Here is a 16,275-nt window from a genome sequence, read left to right as displayed (position 1 = left end):
GACCGCTATTCCTACCTACATGCCTTCAGTTTTCACCCAGACCACACCAGACGATCCATTGTCTACAGCCAAGCTCTACGATACAACCGCATTTGCTCCAACCCCTCAGACAGAGACAAACACCTACAAGATCTCTATCAAGCATTCTTACAACTACAATACCCACCTGCAGAAGTGAAGAAACAGACTTACAGAGCCAGGAGAGTACCCAGAAGTCACCTACTACAGGACAGGCCCAACAAAGAAAATAACAGAACGCCACTAGCCATCACCTTCAGCCCCCAACCAAAACCTCTCCAATGCATCATCAAGGATCTACAACCTATCCTGAAGGACGACCCATCACTCTCACAGATCTCGGGAGACAGGCTGGTCCTTGCTTACGGACAGACCCCTAACCTGAAACAAATACTCACCAGCAACCACAAACCACACAACAGAACCACTAACCCAGGAACCTATCCTTGCAACAAAACCCGTTGCCAACTGTGTCCACATATCTATTCAGAAGACACCATCATAGGGCCTAATCACATCAGCCATACTATCAGAGGCTCGTTCACCTGCGCATCTACCAATGTGATATATGCCATCATGTGCCTGCAATGCCCCTCTGCCATGTACATTGGTCAAACTGGACAGTCTCTACGTAAAAGAATAAATGGACACAAATCAGACATCAAGAATTAGAACATTCAAAAACCAGTCGGAGAACACTTCAATCTCTCTGGTCACTCGATTACAGACCTAAAAGTTGCAATTCTTCAACAAAAAAACTTCAAAAACAGACTCCAACGAGACACTGCTGAATTGGAATTAATTTGCAAATTGGATACAATTAACTTAGGCTTGAATAGAGACTGGGAGTGGATGGGTCATTACACAAAGTAAAACTGTTTCCCCATGTTTATTCCCCCTCCCCCACTCCCCACTGTTCCTCAGACGTTCTTGTCAACTGCTGGAAATGGCCCACCTTGATTATCACTACAAAAGGTCCCCCCACCAGCCCCGCTCTCCTGCTGGTAATAGCTCACCTTAAGTGATCACTCTCGTTACAGTGTGTATGGTAACACCCATTGTTTCATGTTCTCTATGTATATAAATCTCCCCACTGTATCTTCCACTGAATGCATCCGATCAAGTGAGCTGTAGCTCACGAAAGCTTATGCTTAAATAAATTTGTTAGTCTCTAAGGTGTCACAAGTCCTCCTTTTCTTTTTGTGAATACAGACTAACACGGCTGCTATTCTGAAACAGGAGATAAAAGTGTTCTGTCAGAAGTATGATTAAGTTGATAGTGTCCCTTTAAATTGTAATGCAAAACTATATTATTTGGTTTCTACCTTACCTTATCTTTATATTAAAACGTATGCATGCTTTACAAGAACAAACCTCTTTTGTCTCATTACCTTCTTAATCCAGTGGCGATATTCATTGACACCAAAGGTTTTTTTCATCCAAAGGCCATAAATATAGCCAGAGATTCCCTTCAGCACCCACTCATCTGACCTGCAATAAGAAAAAAATATGAGACATCTATAATGTCTCCTTGACTTGCAGGGTATTTTGAACTAGCCAAGGGCAGCTCATGCTTCATGTTTCACTGATGCACACATTTCAGCCGGTTATATAACTTCTCAAGTCTAAGTCAATAGGAGCCTGATGAGCTGTGAACCGATTTATGTGATATTTGCACCTGGATGGGATTCATGAAACCAAAGAGCCAGTTAAAATTGTGAATTTCTTTTACAACAGAAGCCCAGATTAAAATATAAAAATTGATTTTAGCTGAAACAGTAACAATAAAAAAGATAAGAATACTTACTTTAGTAAGTATTAAAACCCATGTCTGTCTACATAATCTTAATTGTTTGAAAGCTACTTTAATGCGATAGACAAGAGTTAGACAGTACAGTGCATAGAAAAGACGGACACAAAATAATCACAACTGTAAGTATGTACAAAAGTATGCTTAAGGCTATACAAATATGAAAGAAGCAGTGCCCACTCAGTAGAGTCTCTCATCAATATTGAAGTCAAAATATATTAATTCATTCACAGATTCCAAAGCCAGAAGGGACCATCATGATCATCTAGTCTGGTCTCCCGTATAAAACAGACCACACAGTACTTCCTCAAAACAATTCCTAGAAAATATCTTTAGTTTTGCCACCCCAACCATCTCATGCTCGGGTAGATGCCTGTGAGAAGTGCGTTCTGAGGAGGGATATGAATCTGCAGAAGGAAGCCACTTGGTGAACAACAGCATCAAGTTCCAAGCACAAGAGTGGCATAGATGGCTGCAAAGATGTGAGTGGGAGAAAGAGCACCAAAGGGGCCCTTGTAACGGGCACTAAGGTCTTGTCTATACCAGTAATTTGCCCCAATTACAGCTATTAGTGACCAATCGAGTCTTCACCACAGCTAAGATACATCAGGCCAAATAGTTCAGAGTAGCTTTGCCTAGTCTACGCTAGGAGTTTGCACTGGTGCCACAAAACCCGTGGTAGGCCACTGATGGCTGAAATCTATAGTATAGGCAAGACTTTACATGAATGCTAACAGGCTGATGGACAGGTGGGTAAGAACAGAAAGAAACTGCAAGAGATTTTTGATGGGTAGAGTGGTAGAGTTATGCAGGTGAGGCGCTCCCCATCCTCGTAAACTTGCCCAGCCAACCCCATTCTCTTTGCTCCCAGACTTCTCCCTCCCGCTGCCAGCTCCCAGGCCCAGTATCCACCCTCACCAGGCTTCTTGTCGTAATCCACTAGTTCTCCCACTGTACAAGTACCCTTTTATTCCTTCTGAAATCCAGTCAGGCTGCTTCTTTCTCCACACTGCCTGGGTGGCAGCAGATGGCAATACTGAGAGCATAGAAGAGAGTCTCTGTGCCATCAGTTCTAGTGCCACGTACCACAGCAGCCTTCAGTAGCTGGGAGAAAATCGCAGGGAAAGTCATGATCAGCCCCTGTGGCTCTAATCATAGACTTTAAGGTCAGAAGGGACCATTATGATCGTCTAGTCTGACCTCCTGCACAACACAGGCCACAGACTAATGTAGGTGGAAATCTTCAGAAAATTTATCTGCCAAACTCTAAGAATATGTGCATATTTTTCAAAGGCTTATAACTTGGCCAAATTTGGCCAAATTTTCACAGGAACAGCAAAAGGCACATCCTTCAAACAAAGGCAATCCCTCTGCCAAATTGCAAGTCTTTGTTCCAAAGCACATTGGCACTAGAGCTTCTCAGCAAAACAGCTGTAAGAATTTTTTTAACATGAGAAAAAACAGTATTTTTCTCTTATCTTGTTTTCAGAAATAACTACGCAATTTTTCTTAAAACTTTCAAATTCAACTTGAGGCAGAGAGCCGACATGGAAAATTTCATATCAAATAGTTAAGGTTTGGCAAAATGATAAGCAACTTTATAAAAAAAAATCTTAATGGAAAGCATTGGGTAACTTTAACTAAAGGCAGCACTAATAGCTCTACCTATGACGTGAGATTAATCTTCTTTGTGCATATCTAAATGCCCAGAACCACGGTCTAACACATCATTGTGAGATATACTTTTTCTGAACAGATTAACCTATTCCAGAACCAGAATTCACAGCCCTGATCAGCTTGTATGGGTCCAACAGCTACAGGTCTCAAAAGGCTAGTTAGGACCCTTCATTCATCATTTTTTCATAGAACCCTTACAATTTTTTTATTTACTATTACAATCAACCTCTAATGTCAGATTCTGATCTCCTAAGATTAAGTTCTTTTACTCACTTTGCCGGACCTTATTTGATAATGACTACATACATTAGGTTATATAATTTCAGTAATTAGTAGCTGGTGGGAACAATGTTTTTTCTTTATTTTCTCTTTCAGCAGGAAACCAAACAATTTCTCTTGAATTCTTATTCACTGATGATCCTAATGATCTGTAATAATTCTTCTAAGGATACTGTTTCGCCTACTGTTAGGGTAAAATGCAACATGCAAATTATACTTGCAAAATATCCTATTACTGTTTTGTATATAGTACTATTTTATGATACTCACCAGGACATTCTGGATATAAAACAGCCAAAAAATTGCTGAGCCAGAGCCTGAGCTAAGTATCTCCTTGTCAGTGGAGTTTCATCTATAATCATTGCACTGTGTAAAAGATTTGTGCTAGACCAAAACAAAAAAAGAACATAAGCACAATCTACAAGAGAAGGAAACACAATAAAAACAAAATACAATATGTGATACTATAATTTGGGAATCTTTCACTGTTTTGCCATGCAAATAACTTAATTTCTACTTTTCTTCTAAATAACCTAAAGACAGCCCCTTTAAATAACCTAAAGATCTCCAGCTGTTTTCACATGCATATAATGCTTCTGTCCCAAATACAGAACTAATGCTACAGAACTTTGCTTTTTGTGTTTTACATGGTGAAACTCTATGGATACATTGCACCTTTTTCCAGCTGAAGAAATACAATGAATTCTCAAACTTCTGTAAGATAGCTGCACTTTATTTAACACGAACTTAAATGTTTTATGTGACTGCAATTCTGATTCTGATTCTGAATTACAGAAAGCAAAATGCAGCCTTGCAAGTGCTGGGTTTTGTTTTGCTATTTTAAATATAAATGTCTTTGTAAAAAATATAAGAAACTTATATTAAAAGACAGCAGTATGGACAAAGGCCAATATTTTCAAACTTGGGTATCTTAAGTCATGCTATGAAGTCAATATGAGTTGTGGACATTCCACACCTTTTAAAATCAAGCCCTTATTTAAGTTTAACTTTAGGCACCCAACTTAGAAATTTTTGGCCCTAATCTTCTCATCACCTGAAAAGGGATGGGTTCTCTCTCAGCACAAAATTTTAGACATATAAGCATCATAAATACTAACCTAAAAATACTCATGGAAGCATAAGCAGCTACTTCAACATATGCTTCATCTACAAAAACAGTCTTGAAACAGGAGTAAGGATAGCGACAGGTAAGAATCTCCTCATAGAATTCAAAGACCTCATGAAGGTATGACGTGGTGTGTTTGAGCAATGGGAGAAGCTGTGGTAAACAAAAATGAGTCACCTGAAAAACAAAACAAAATTAATTTAATGGGAAACGTAACAATATTTAAATATATAAATATCAAATATTAACATTACATAACATTTAAAACAAAGAAAAAAATAAAAATAAAAACAGTGTTGTCCCTATGTAAGAGGCCACTGGAATGTAACAGAAACCAGCACTTTTACAGCTGTGGTAACAGGTATCATGGAAGAAAAGGGCATTGTGATGCCAATCTTAATTGTGAGAGCTGCAACAGAAAAATAATTTATTTGAAAGGTATTGTATAATGAGTCAAGGTACATAGGTATGCAGTACTAAACTTTTTAAGTTAGCCCATTCACCAGTGTGCACCATAGGTCAACACACAGACACTATTTTGGACCAGGAGATTGGGAAGCATTCCAAAGGATGTCTACCTACTGATGTCTACTACTCAAAGGCATAACTTTTTTTTAAAATCCATCAGGGACCTTGTTGAACACTATCTTCCTTCACGCAATAATGCATTATTTTATATTGGACAGCAGCAAGTGAATCAAATGTTGCTCTTACAAAAACAACGAGGAGTACTAGTGGCACCTTAGAGACTAACAAATTTATCTGGGCATAAGCTTTCATGGGCTAAAACCCACTGCATCTGATGAAGTGGGTTTTAGCCCACGAAAGCTTATGCCCAAATAAATTTGTTAATCTCTAAGGTGCCACAAGGACTCCTTGTTGTTTTTGCTGATACAGACTAGCACAGCTACCACTCCGAAATGCTGCTACTGTTATTTAGTTTCAACCACATCATATCCTCATCCTAGTAAGTACCTTTTTGTTATTGTTATTTCCCCAAAGGTTACTGTGCAATTGGTAACAATGGACTGGAATTCTGACAGGTGTAACACCATTGATTTCTGTGGAGTTACATCAGCCATGAGAGTCTTTGGATCAATGTCATTAGTAGCCTCCAAACCATTAAAACACTGCAGAAATGTCATTTCTGTTTCTTTATCACTGGATTTTTCAGATCACTTCCACTAATTTTTATAATAGATATTATATTTCCCACATAATTTTTAAAATATTTAATTTATTCCTGTGAAAGATATCAGACTGTCAGCACTGGAGACTAAAGTCTTCAGTTGTTCAATAGATCAAATACAGCATACACATCAGTAGTGTAGGTTTGCCAACAAAACCCCCAATACCCTTGAACTCCAACCAAGAGGGACATAGATGGGCCACTTCCTGAGGTGAAAAGGTAGTTTAATTTGCCTGCCTAGTTCATCTTCAGTCTCTCTGAGAATATAGACAAGAGTATAAATCATAATGGCTCATTCTGTGGACATGGACAATACAACAGGCCACCATGAAAGAGACTCTTGCTACCAATTTATTCATATAAGCCATTGAACTATGTGGTAACAACTTATAGTCACTATGAGCACTGGCTTGTATTTAAAACTATTTGAAAATGTATCCTTTTACCAATTCCAACTAATCTAGTTTCCTGACTTCTGCCTAGAGTTTTATTTCAGAGATACCTTTATAAATCCTGTTAGGGTTTTGTAACACTAGATCAGTATCATCCCATAATTGTACTAGCAGAGACTGGTATGTTAACCATATATCTTTCTTGGACTGATACTTGCTGGATCTAGCTGTAGGCACTAAAATGAAATAAAGTTACCAGTTCTCTAAAAAGGAGAGTCCTCTGAAGATTATTACCTCATGCATGTATGGATCAACAAGGATTTCAAAGGGTCCTATGGCCAAAGAGATGTTAGAAGCCGCAGTTGGAATAGTCAGCATGTAATGAAAGGTCTTCTTTCTCATATCATGGGTATATATTGTTTCCACCAAATCTCCATTTGAAACAGCCACCATTGCAGCATCTACTGTATATTCTAGTTTCCATGTGCACAGTTCAGAGTATGAATCAACACAAGGAAACCAAAATCTAGAAAAAAGATTAGGATGTTAAAAAAGAGAAGAATAAGAAAACACTACATACTTTTCTTTTTTATGACAAGTTTTTCCTCTCCAATTCCAGGCTATATATATTCCTAAATACTTTGGTACTTGGCATGCAGGCAACCCCACTCTACAGCTCTCACACTTCACACAAGTCTGCCAGCAGTGGAAGCTTCTTTGCTACTGTTTCCCATTAAATTATGCCATGCAGACTTTAGAAATCTCCAGTGGTTCACTTTGTGCCAGACTCTGTTGAATTCACTCCAAACAGAAGTTTGAGATTAAGCAACTGACATTTTCCACAAGAAACTAAATTAGAAAACTGTGGAATTATTACTACGAGTATTTCCAATATGCTGAGATTCTATAAAATACTCAAGATCTGTTTTGCAATATAACATTTGAGGATTAAGATTCTTACCTTGTAGAATTTTGATATCCACAAGAAAAGACATGGGCCCCTCTCTCTGCCATGCTACCTTCTACATTGGGCACCACAAAATGAAGGCCTCCCTTTGGCTGGTCCAGAGAAAAATTTATATGCACCTTTAGGACTTTTAACTCTACAGCAGTAAGAAAGCAACCATGTGTTTAGTGTGTGCATGAAAGCAATTCATAAAAAATTTATTTTACAGAAAACATTCACTTAAGGCTCAAATCTTGCAAGGTACTGTGTTCCCTCAATTCTCATTAACTTCAGGGGGAGTGGAGAACATTCAACAATTCACACAATTGGGCTATTTAAAGCTTAAATATTGCAATGTACCATCAAGCTATCAAACTATTTTCTATATTAAAATTTTATATTGATGAAAACCTTCACTTGTGGTTCCATTTCACCTTCCAACACCCCAATACTAAAACATCTTTACACTTGCACTGTAACTGCTGATCTGTTTTCCCAGCAAATGTTTTCCACAAAAATTACATGTAATATCCACATTTTACCCCCTTTCTCATTTACACATTTCTTAAAATATCCTACTACAGTTAGAACTTTGTAGGCAACTGCTAAGTGTCTTTGCTTTTGTTTAGTTTCCCAGAATCTTGTGTGTGAACTTATAGCTATCCTTCTGTACATTAAGACTGACTGCTCAGAAATAAAGTTCAACTGATTTGTCCACTAGATTCCACCACAGTCTTAATATAGCTGCAACAATTAAGCTTCAAAGTGACACCATCAACTTAAAAATACTATCTGTTTAAACATTTTTTCCAAAATTCTGACAAGTACCACCTAAAACAGTACAACTGAAATGGAGGAATTAAAATATTTCTCTTTCTAATTTGTGCATTTGATAGCACTGCATGCACAGACAGTTTCACTGAACCACTACTGTCAGTTTTCCATGTTAGTATGGGTCTTTCACACGTTAACAGGGAAATGTGGTGATAAAATCACAAAAATTGATAGGACAATTCATTGGAAGTGCAAAACCTTAAACTACCTTACATATTTAACAGAACCGATTTCAAATTAACAATTGTCTCTTGAAATACTTGACATTTATATGGCATCTTTTATGCATAGATTTAAAAATGCTTTATAAATATTATACCTAAAAAATCAACTGTGGGGCAGGCAAACAATATAACTATCTTAAAGGAGGATGAAATAAGGAATTAAATTACCTGCCCGTAATTAAATGATCAAATTAGTGGCTGACATGGAGCATTTGAAAATGTGGTGCCTGAGAGCACTAACCACCCACTCCCTGGTTAAAACACCCAAACAGAGTAGACTGTCTGCAAGCAAAACCCTATATATCTGATTGACTGCCTGAGTTTGGCACATTTTTACTACCTTATTCACCTTTCCTTTGGAATATGCTTAGATAACTAGGATTAAATGTGATCCATATTAGAAAACAAAACTATGTTTAGACAGTTAAGGCTGCACCAGGAAACATCCCATTCACCAAGAATCTTAAAAGTACAGATATACGAACGTAAAGAGGAAGACGTGCATTTCACGGCACCTCCACACTGCCTAGAACAGCATTTCTCAAACGGGGGTCCGCAAGGGTACTCCAGGGAGTTTGTGGGCCCCACTGATTAACTCAACTCCTCCTCTTCCCTCCCAGCACCTCCCACACGATGGGGAACAGTGGTTCCACAGCATCCAGGAGGAGGTGCTGGGAGGGAAGAGGAGGAGCAGGGATGGGGCTTGTTCGGGAGAGGGAATGAAAAGAGGTGGGGAAGAGGAGGAGCAGGGGTGGAGTGGGGATGGGGTCTTGGGGGAATGACTGGAGTGGGTGCAGTGCCTGGGGCTGAGCGGGTGGCTGGGGGGGGGGGTCCATGAAAAATTTTAAATCAAAATGGGGGTCCTTGGGTTGCTAAAGTTTGAGAACCACTGGCCTAGAATGTTGTCAATAGTGCACTCCGACACTCCATAAGGTTTCATTTCCATTTCCAACAGATACCAAAAAGGATTATGTAACCAAACTTGATCAAACGTCCACTGTGAGCAACATCTTAGTTGGAGTACATTATTGACAGTGTTGTAGGCAATATGAAGATGAAAAGGAACGCACACATCTTTACATGTTCAGTAGTTATTCCCTGACTGTTTCCTGGAGTGGGGCGTGTAGCTTTAATCAATAAATAATAATGCTAATAAACTGCATAGTAATTTAAACAGCAGTTACGGGGAAATAATTCATTACTCTAGGCCTGTGTGTTCTTAAATACAGGTTTCTGTCATTTCCCGAATCCTTCATTTAGAAAGGAAATCCATTCAGCATTCCACTGGTAAGATAAATACTGTGCAGCAATAGTTTTCTGGCTAAAGAATGAGCACAGTAATTATTTCAAAACAGTTTCTTATCAACTGGGTGACATGGTCGCCTAAAACCTGCACAAAATATTAGCAAACTATCCCACATAACAGAAAAGAAGGCGAGGAAGAAAAAAAACTGTGAAATGGGGTTTCCCTTAATGACAATGTGAATGTCTAAGCTTTGTAATAGATACAATAGTGCTAGGCATCTGATAAAGGTATATAAATATTAATTCTATTAAGGCTAGTTGAAGGTATTTTTAGGACAGATTGAGTTATCTAAACCTGCGAAATGAGATGTTTGGGATGGATCTAGTATTATTTTAGTTTTTGTGGGTATAGTTGAAATGTATCATACATATAGTTGCTGTCAAATGGTCAAAAACAGTCGGCTGAAATGAAAAGTTGCTACTGGTACCATGTATAACATACTTCTCCCCAATATACTACTCGTAAATACAATAAGTATCAAGTACTAAAGGACACCATCATGGCAGAAGCTTAATCTAGGAAAGATTGATGTAAATACATCCCAGAAAATATAAATTAACTGTTATACTGATGCTCTTTTGATTCTTTGTGAAAACAGTTAATTGTTCCAGCACAGTTATTCCAGTCTACATATGAATCTACATTTCTCCTTCACAATATGTACCAGACCACCCACACACAAAAATAAAATAAAATCAAACCTCCCACAATGTGACAGTCAAAAGAGATATGTAACTTTAAAAATCGATGAAGATATGAAAATATGCATATCCTTACCAAAATATGCCTAGTTGGCTCCCATATACCTTGATTTAGTTTATGAAAATAATTTTAACATGCAAGATATTTGGCTTTCACCAATAGACTTAAAAAATAGAACTCACTAGAGAGGGGTAACTGAACCATTTTCTTAACTATTGTGAGGAAAGCTCGAAGCCATGAGTCAGAATGCCCTTTCAAATTATCCTTGTGAAAATGGATAGCTTCAGATGACTGATGTTGACAGGTAAAACATTACCCCAAAAGCCTGTGCATTTAAGGCAAAAGGGCTATTTTTAAAAGAAGCTCTTGTGAGTAAGGGGTAGTCTAGTCACTCTTGTGAGCGATGTGTGGGCCAGATCCACAAAACTACTTGGGTGCCTAAACCCAAGAGTAAGTACTGCTCCCTCAATTGCTCCTGTTGAAGCTGTTCCATTTTGGATAAATAATCAGAGTAATTGGGTAAGAGGTAGAAAGAGAAAGAAGATGATTCTAATGCCTGGTGTTTAGGGCATCCCCCTGGAGGGTGGGAGACCCAGGTACTAGTAGCCCTGCTCCGGTGATTATTTATCCAAAGTAGAACACCTTTAACAAAACATCTCATAGCTCAGCGCTTAGAGCACTCTCCCAAGATGTGTGGGAGACCCTTGTTGAAATCCTCTCTCACCTCAGGCAGAGGGGAGAATTCAACCTTGGTCTTCCACATCCCAGGTGAGTTTCTAACCACTGGGCTAAAAGTTATAAAGTTGGGCATCAAAACCATCTCTTCCTCCTCTTCCTCTCATTTTGCATTAAGCAAGGCACGTGCTTAACTCATTCTCAGAAAAAAACAGCTTAGGCACTTAAATTGATAGATTCCAAGGCCAGAAGGCATCATTGCGATCATCTAGTCTGACCTCCTGTATGATATGGGCCATAGAACTTCCCCAAAATAATTCCTAGAGCAGATCTTTTAGAAAAACATCCCGTCTTGATTTAAAAATGGTCACTGATGAAGAATCCACTGCAATCCTGGGTAAATTGTTCCAGTGCTGAATTACCCTCACTGTTAAAAAATGATGCCTTATTTCCAGTTTCGATTTGTCTAGCTTCAACTTCCAGCCATTGGATTGTGTTAGACCTTCTTCTGCTAGACTGAAGACCCCACTATTAAATATTTGTTCCCCAAGAAGATACTTACAGACCCTAATCAAGTCACCCCTTAACCTTCTCTTTGTTAAACTAAATAGATCAAACACTTTCAATATATCACTATAAGGCATGTTTTTTAATCCCTTACTAATTCTTATAGCTCTTCTCTGAATCGTCTCCAATTTATCGACAACCTTCTTGAATTGCAGGCACCAGAAATGAGTACAGTATTCCAGCTGTAGTTGCACCAGTGCCAAATAAAGAGATAAAATAACCTCTCTATTCCTATTCCAGATTCCCCTGTTTATGAATCAGATTGGAAGCTCATGCTCATGTTCAGCTGATTATCCACCACTACCCCCAAATCTTTCCCAGAGACACTGGTTCCCAAAATAGTCCCCCATCCTTTAAGCATGGCCTACATTCTTTTTTCCTAGATGTATATATTTACTTTTAGCCATATTAAAATGTATTTTGTTTGCTTGTGCCTGGTTTACCAAGTGATCCAGATCACTCTGAATCAATGACCTCTCCTCTTAATTATCTACCACGCCCTCAATTTTTGTGTCATCTGCAAATTTTATCAGTGATGATTTTATGTTTTCTTCCAGGTCATTGATAAAAATATTAAATAGCGCAGGGCCAAAAACTGACCCCTGCGAGACCCTACTGGAAACACACCCACTCAATGATTCCCCATTTACAATGATATTTTGAGACCTATTTTAGGTAGTCAGATTTTAATCCATTTAATGTGAGTCATGTTAATTTTATATCATTCTAGTCTTTTAATCAAAACGTCATGAGGTACCAAGCTCTACAGAAGTCTAAGTATATTATGTCAACACTATTACCTTTATTAACCAACTTGTAATCTCACTAAAAAAAAAAAGTATCAAGTTAGGTTGACAGGATCTATTTTTCAGAAATCCATGTAAATTTGCATTAATTACATTACCCTCCTTTAATTCTTTATTAATCTAGTCCTATGTCAGCTGCTTCATTGCCTTGGAGGGATGTCAGGCTGACAGACTTATGATTACCTGGATGATCCCTTTTACCTTTTTTTAAATTGGCACAAAATTAGATTTCTTCCAGTCTTCTGGTACTTCCCCAGGGCTACAAGACGTACTGAAAACCAACATTAACAGTCCAGCGAGCTCCTCAGCTAGCTCTTTTAAAACACATGAACCTGCTGATTTAAAAATGTCTAACTTTAGTAGCTTCTGTTTAACATTCTCTAGAGATGCTGGTGGAATGGAAAGAGTGTTATCACCATAGATGAGACTATATCATGTTTTTTCCCCATATACAGAAGAGACATTGAACACTTCTGCTTTTTCCACATTATTATTGATAATCTTACCATTTCCATCTAGTAGTGGACCAATAGCATTATCAGAATTCTTTTTGTTCCTAATATATTTTTAAAACTCCTTTTTGTTGTCCTTATCTCTGATGGCCACAGATTTCTCCTTATGTCCTTTTGTTTCCCTTATCAATTTTTTTTTACAATCGCTAATTTCTTATTTATATTTACTACTATCAACTTCCCCTTTCCTCCCTTTGTTATACTTAAAAAACGCCCCCCCACCAAAAAACCCCCAAAACCTAAGCCATCTGACATCAGTAGAGGGGTTCCTGGTTGTGAAGTGCAAGCAGGTAGGTATCTCCCTTGTAGCTCATATTAAGTTGCCTAACTTCATGAGGGGACAGCTTCTCCCACGAGCTAGCTTAGGAGGCTCCCTGCCGAGCATGCTAGCTTTTGTGAATCCCGTTCTCAGGCAGCTCTCTCTTCCCATTCATTGTAAAGGCTAACTCAGGCTCTGCATGTCGCAATGCTCCTCCAGTTATTAGTTAGGTGTTGCGACACTGATTGTTGCAACACCCAAGTCCCTTTGTGGATCCGGGCTTTTTATTCTTTCCAAAAAGGTGTTGGTGGGGGGTTTTTGTGGGGAAGGGGAAAGAGTGATCCTAATTTAATCTATTATTTATGTTTACTTAAATCTAATGTCTTTCAATACAAAATGCCCTAGCTATCAAATCTGCAGTACCTTAATTTAAGTATCAATATGGTCTCTACACTTTACCATCAACATGTTTCCACAGCTCCGAAGGAACCTTAATGCAGAGTTCTCCATTTCCAGCATCTGGGTCCACAGCACTGACTGCAGCAGCATAAGCATTGGAAAAATAGTTGAGATTTCTCCTAAAAGTAAAACAAAACCCATTTCAATTCTTAAAATGCACATTCAAATATGGTATCAGCGCAACTTTTAAGCTTATGCTCTCTGATTGCTTTGGCTCTTGTTATAATAGCGGTTTATATCATTCTTGATATGATAAGCATTAAACAGAGAAATTTAGATATAACAAATTGAGAAGTATCGAAAACAATAGTGCTTTCTTGGAAAAATCAGGCTTATAAAAATTTACTAACAAGTATACAAAACAGAAACAAAAAAGGTCTATTCTTAAAAGAATTTGAACATATGTTATGTAAAAAATAATCTGACAACCCACTTACTCGCGTAAGTGAATATCTAAGGTCAATATGTTGAACCATGTGGAAAGTATGTTTTTCAGGCCAGGATTTTCAAAAGCAGGAATTTACAATTAGGCTCCAAACTTTAGGCATCTAAATAAGTCACATATTTTTCAAACTGCTTAAGCACTTAACTGTTCCCAATGACTTTAATGAGAGTTACAGGGTGGTCAGCATTCTGAAAATAACTTCACTTAATATTAAATATTACTAAATACTGTTGTAGAAATCTACTTTCAGGTACCACTTTGGAAAACCTTGGCCTAAATGTATACAGTGCTCTCAGAAACCTGATTTAAAAATCTAATTCTCACCAACAGGGAGGAATTGGTTGTGAATCTGAAGGTGGAAGGAAATTTGGGTGGAAGTGATCATGATAGATTTCATGAATCTAAGGAAGGGAAGAAGTGAGAGCAGCAAAATAAGGACAATGGACTTAAAAAAAGCAGACATTAAATTCCGAACTGCTACGTAAGCTCCCATGGGAAGAAAATATAAGGGCAAAAACTGTTCAAGAGAGCTGCGTTTCTCAAGGAAACAATATTAAAGGCACAACTGAAAACTATCCCAATGAGAAGGAAAGGTAGGTAGAGGCCAATCTGGCTCCATCAAGAGCTCTTTAATGATCTGAAAATTAAAAAGAAATCCTACAAAAAGTGGAAACATGGACAAATTGCTAAAGAGGAGTAAAAAATAATAGTGCAAGCACGTAGAGACAATCTCAGAAAGGATAAATCACGAACTGAGTTACACATAGCAAAAGACAGAAGGCAATAGGAAGAGGTTCTTTAAATACATTAGAAGCAAGAGAAAGAAAGGACAGTGTAGGTCAGTGGATCTCAATCTTTCAAGACTACTGTACCCCTTTCAGGAGTCTGATATGTCTTGATATGTCTACCCCAAGTTTCACCTCACGTAAAAAACCTACTTGCCTACAAAATCAGACATAAAAGTACAGATGTGTTACAGCACACTATTACTGAAAAATTGCTGACTTTCTCATTTTGTCTGTATGAAATTTTAGTTTGTACTGACTTTGCTAGTGCTTTTTATGTAGTTTGTAAGACTAGGCAAATATCTAGATGAGTTGATGTATCCCCTAGAAGATCTCTGCCTACCTTCAGGGATACACAGACCCCTGGTTGAGAACCACTGGTGTAGGTCTTCTAGTTAGCAGGGAAGCAAAGCTAATAACTGATGACATCAAGAAAGTTTAGGTGTTTAACACCTATTTTGCTTCAGACTTCACTAAAAATAGCACAATTACTATTAACAACAAGGAGAAGGAAATCAAGCCAAAATAGGGAAAGAACAGGTTAATGAACATGAATTAGATGTATTCAAGTCTGCGCGGCCTGCTGAAATTCATTCTTGGGTACTTAAGGAACTAGCTGAAGCAACATCGGTATCTTTGAGAATTCATGGTGGTCGGGTGTGGTCCCAGAGGATTGGAAAAGGGCAAACATAGTACCTAACTTTTAAAAAGGGAACAAAAAGGACCCGGGGAATTATAGATCAGTCAGCCTAACTTTGATACCTGGAAAGATACTTGAACAAATTATTAAACAATCAATTTGTAAGCATTTAGAAGATTAAAAATAGAGTTAACCGGAAGAGCCAGCATGGATTTGTCAAGAACAAATCATGCCAAACCAACCTAATTTCCTTTTTTGACAAGGTTACTGGTTTAGTGGATGGGGGGAAGCAGTAGACATGATATATCTTGTCTTGATTTTAGTAAGGCTTTTGACATAGTCCAACATGACATTCTCATAGCTAACTAGAGAAATGTGGTTTAGATGAAATTGCCATAAGGTGGATATTGTTAAGTGCTGAAGGCTGGAATGTCGTTGCTGTGCTAGCATTGTCCAGGTGCTGCTTTGAGCTGTTACAGCTGCTCAGTGTTTCTCTCTCTGGAATGCCAACGTTATTAACACAAAGCATAGAATGCAGCTTGTTAATTCAACAGACCTCAATGTTATTCACCGTGGTTCGGTGATGAAGGCAATCAGCCAGGTTTATTGCCCTTAAGGCACAGT

The 16,275-nt window shown here is 38.2% G+C and overlaps 1 protein-coding gene across 3 annotated transcripts in view; it reads right to left on the bottom strand.

Moving 5' to 3' along the window:
- The window catches only part of TAF2 (TATA-box binding protein associated factor 2), a 101,738-nt gene that overhangs the window by 68,036 nt on the left and 17,427 nt on the right, over positions 1-16,275 (bottom strand). For 2 of the 3 annotated variants that reach the window (XR_005224257.2, XM_037892077.2), the window contains exons 4-9: positions 13,782-13,900; positions 7,453-7,594; positions 6,786-7,017; positions 4,903-5,087; positions 4,055-4,168; positions 1,410-1,509 (exon numbers count right to left, since the gene is read on the bottom strand). Coding sequence is in view for 2 of the 3 variants with exons in the window: in XM_037892077.2 (XP_037748005.1) it covers positions 1,410-1,509; positions 4,055-4,168; positions 4,903-5,087; positions 6,786-7,017; positions 7,453-7,594; positions 13,782-13,900 (892 nt within the window). In the remaining variant the exon portion in view is untranslated. Of the gene's footprint in view, positions 1-1,409; positions 1,510-4,054; positions 4,169-4,902; positions 5,088-6,785; positions 7,018-7,452; positions 7,595-13,745; positions 13,901-16,275 lie in introns of those variants that run through there. The other variant, XM_037892079.2, reaches the window with a different exon arrangement.

This window comes from Chelonia mydas, chromosome 2, assembly GCF_015237465.2.
Source record: "Chelonia mydas isolate rCheMyd1 chromosome 2, rCheMyd1.pri.v2, whole genome shotgun sequence".
Lineage (NCBI taxonomy): Eukaryota > Metazoa > Chordata > Testudines > Cheloniidae > Chelonia > Chelonia mydas.
The sequence above is the reverse complement of the archived record's forward strand: the minus strand, read 5'-3'. Positions and strand labels throughout refer to the sequence as shown.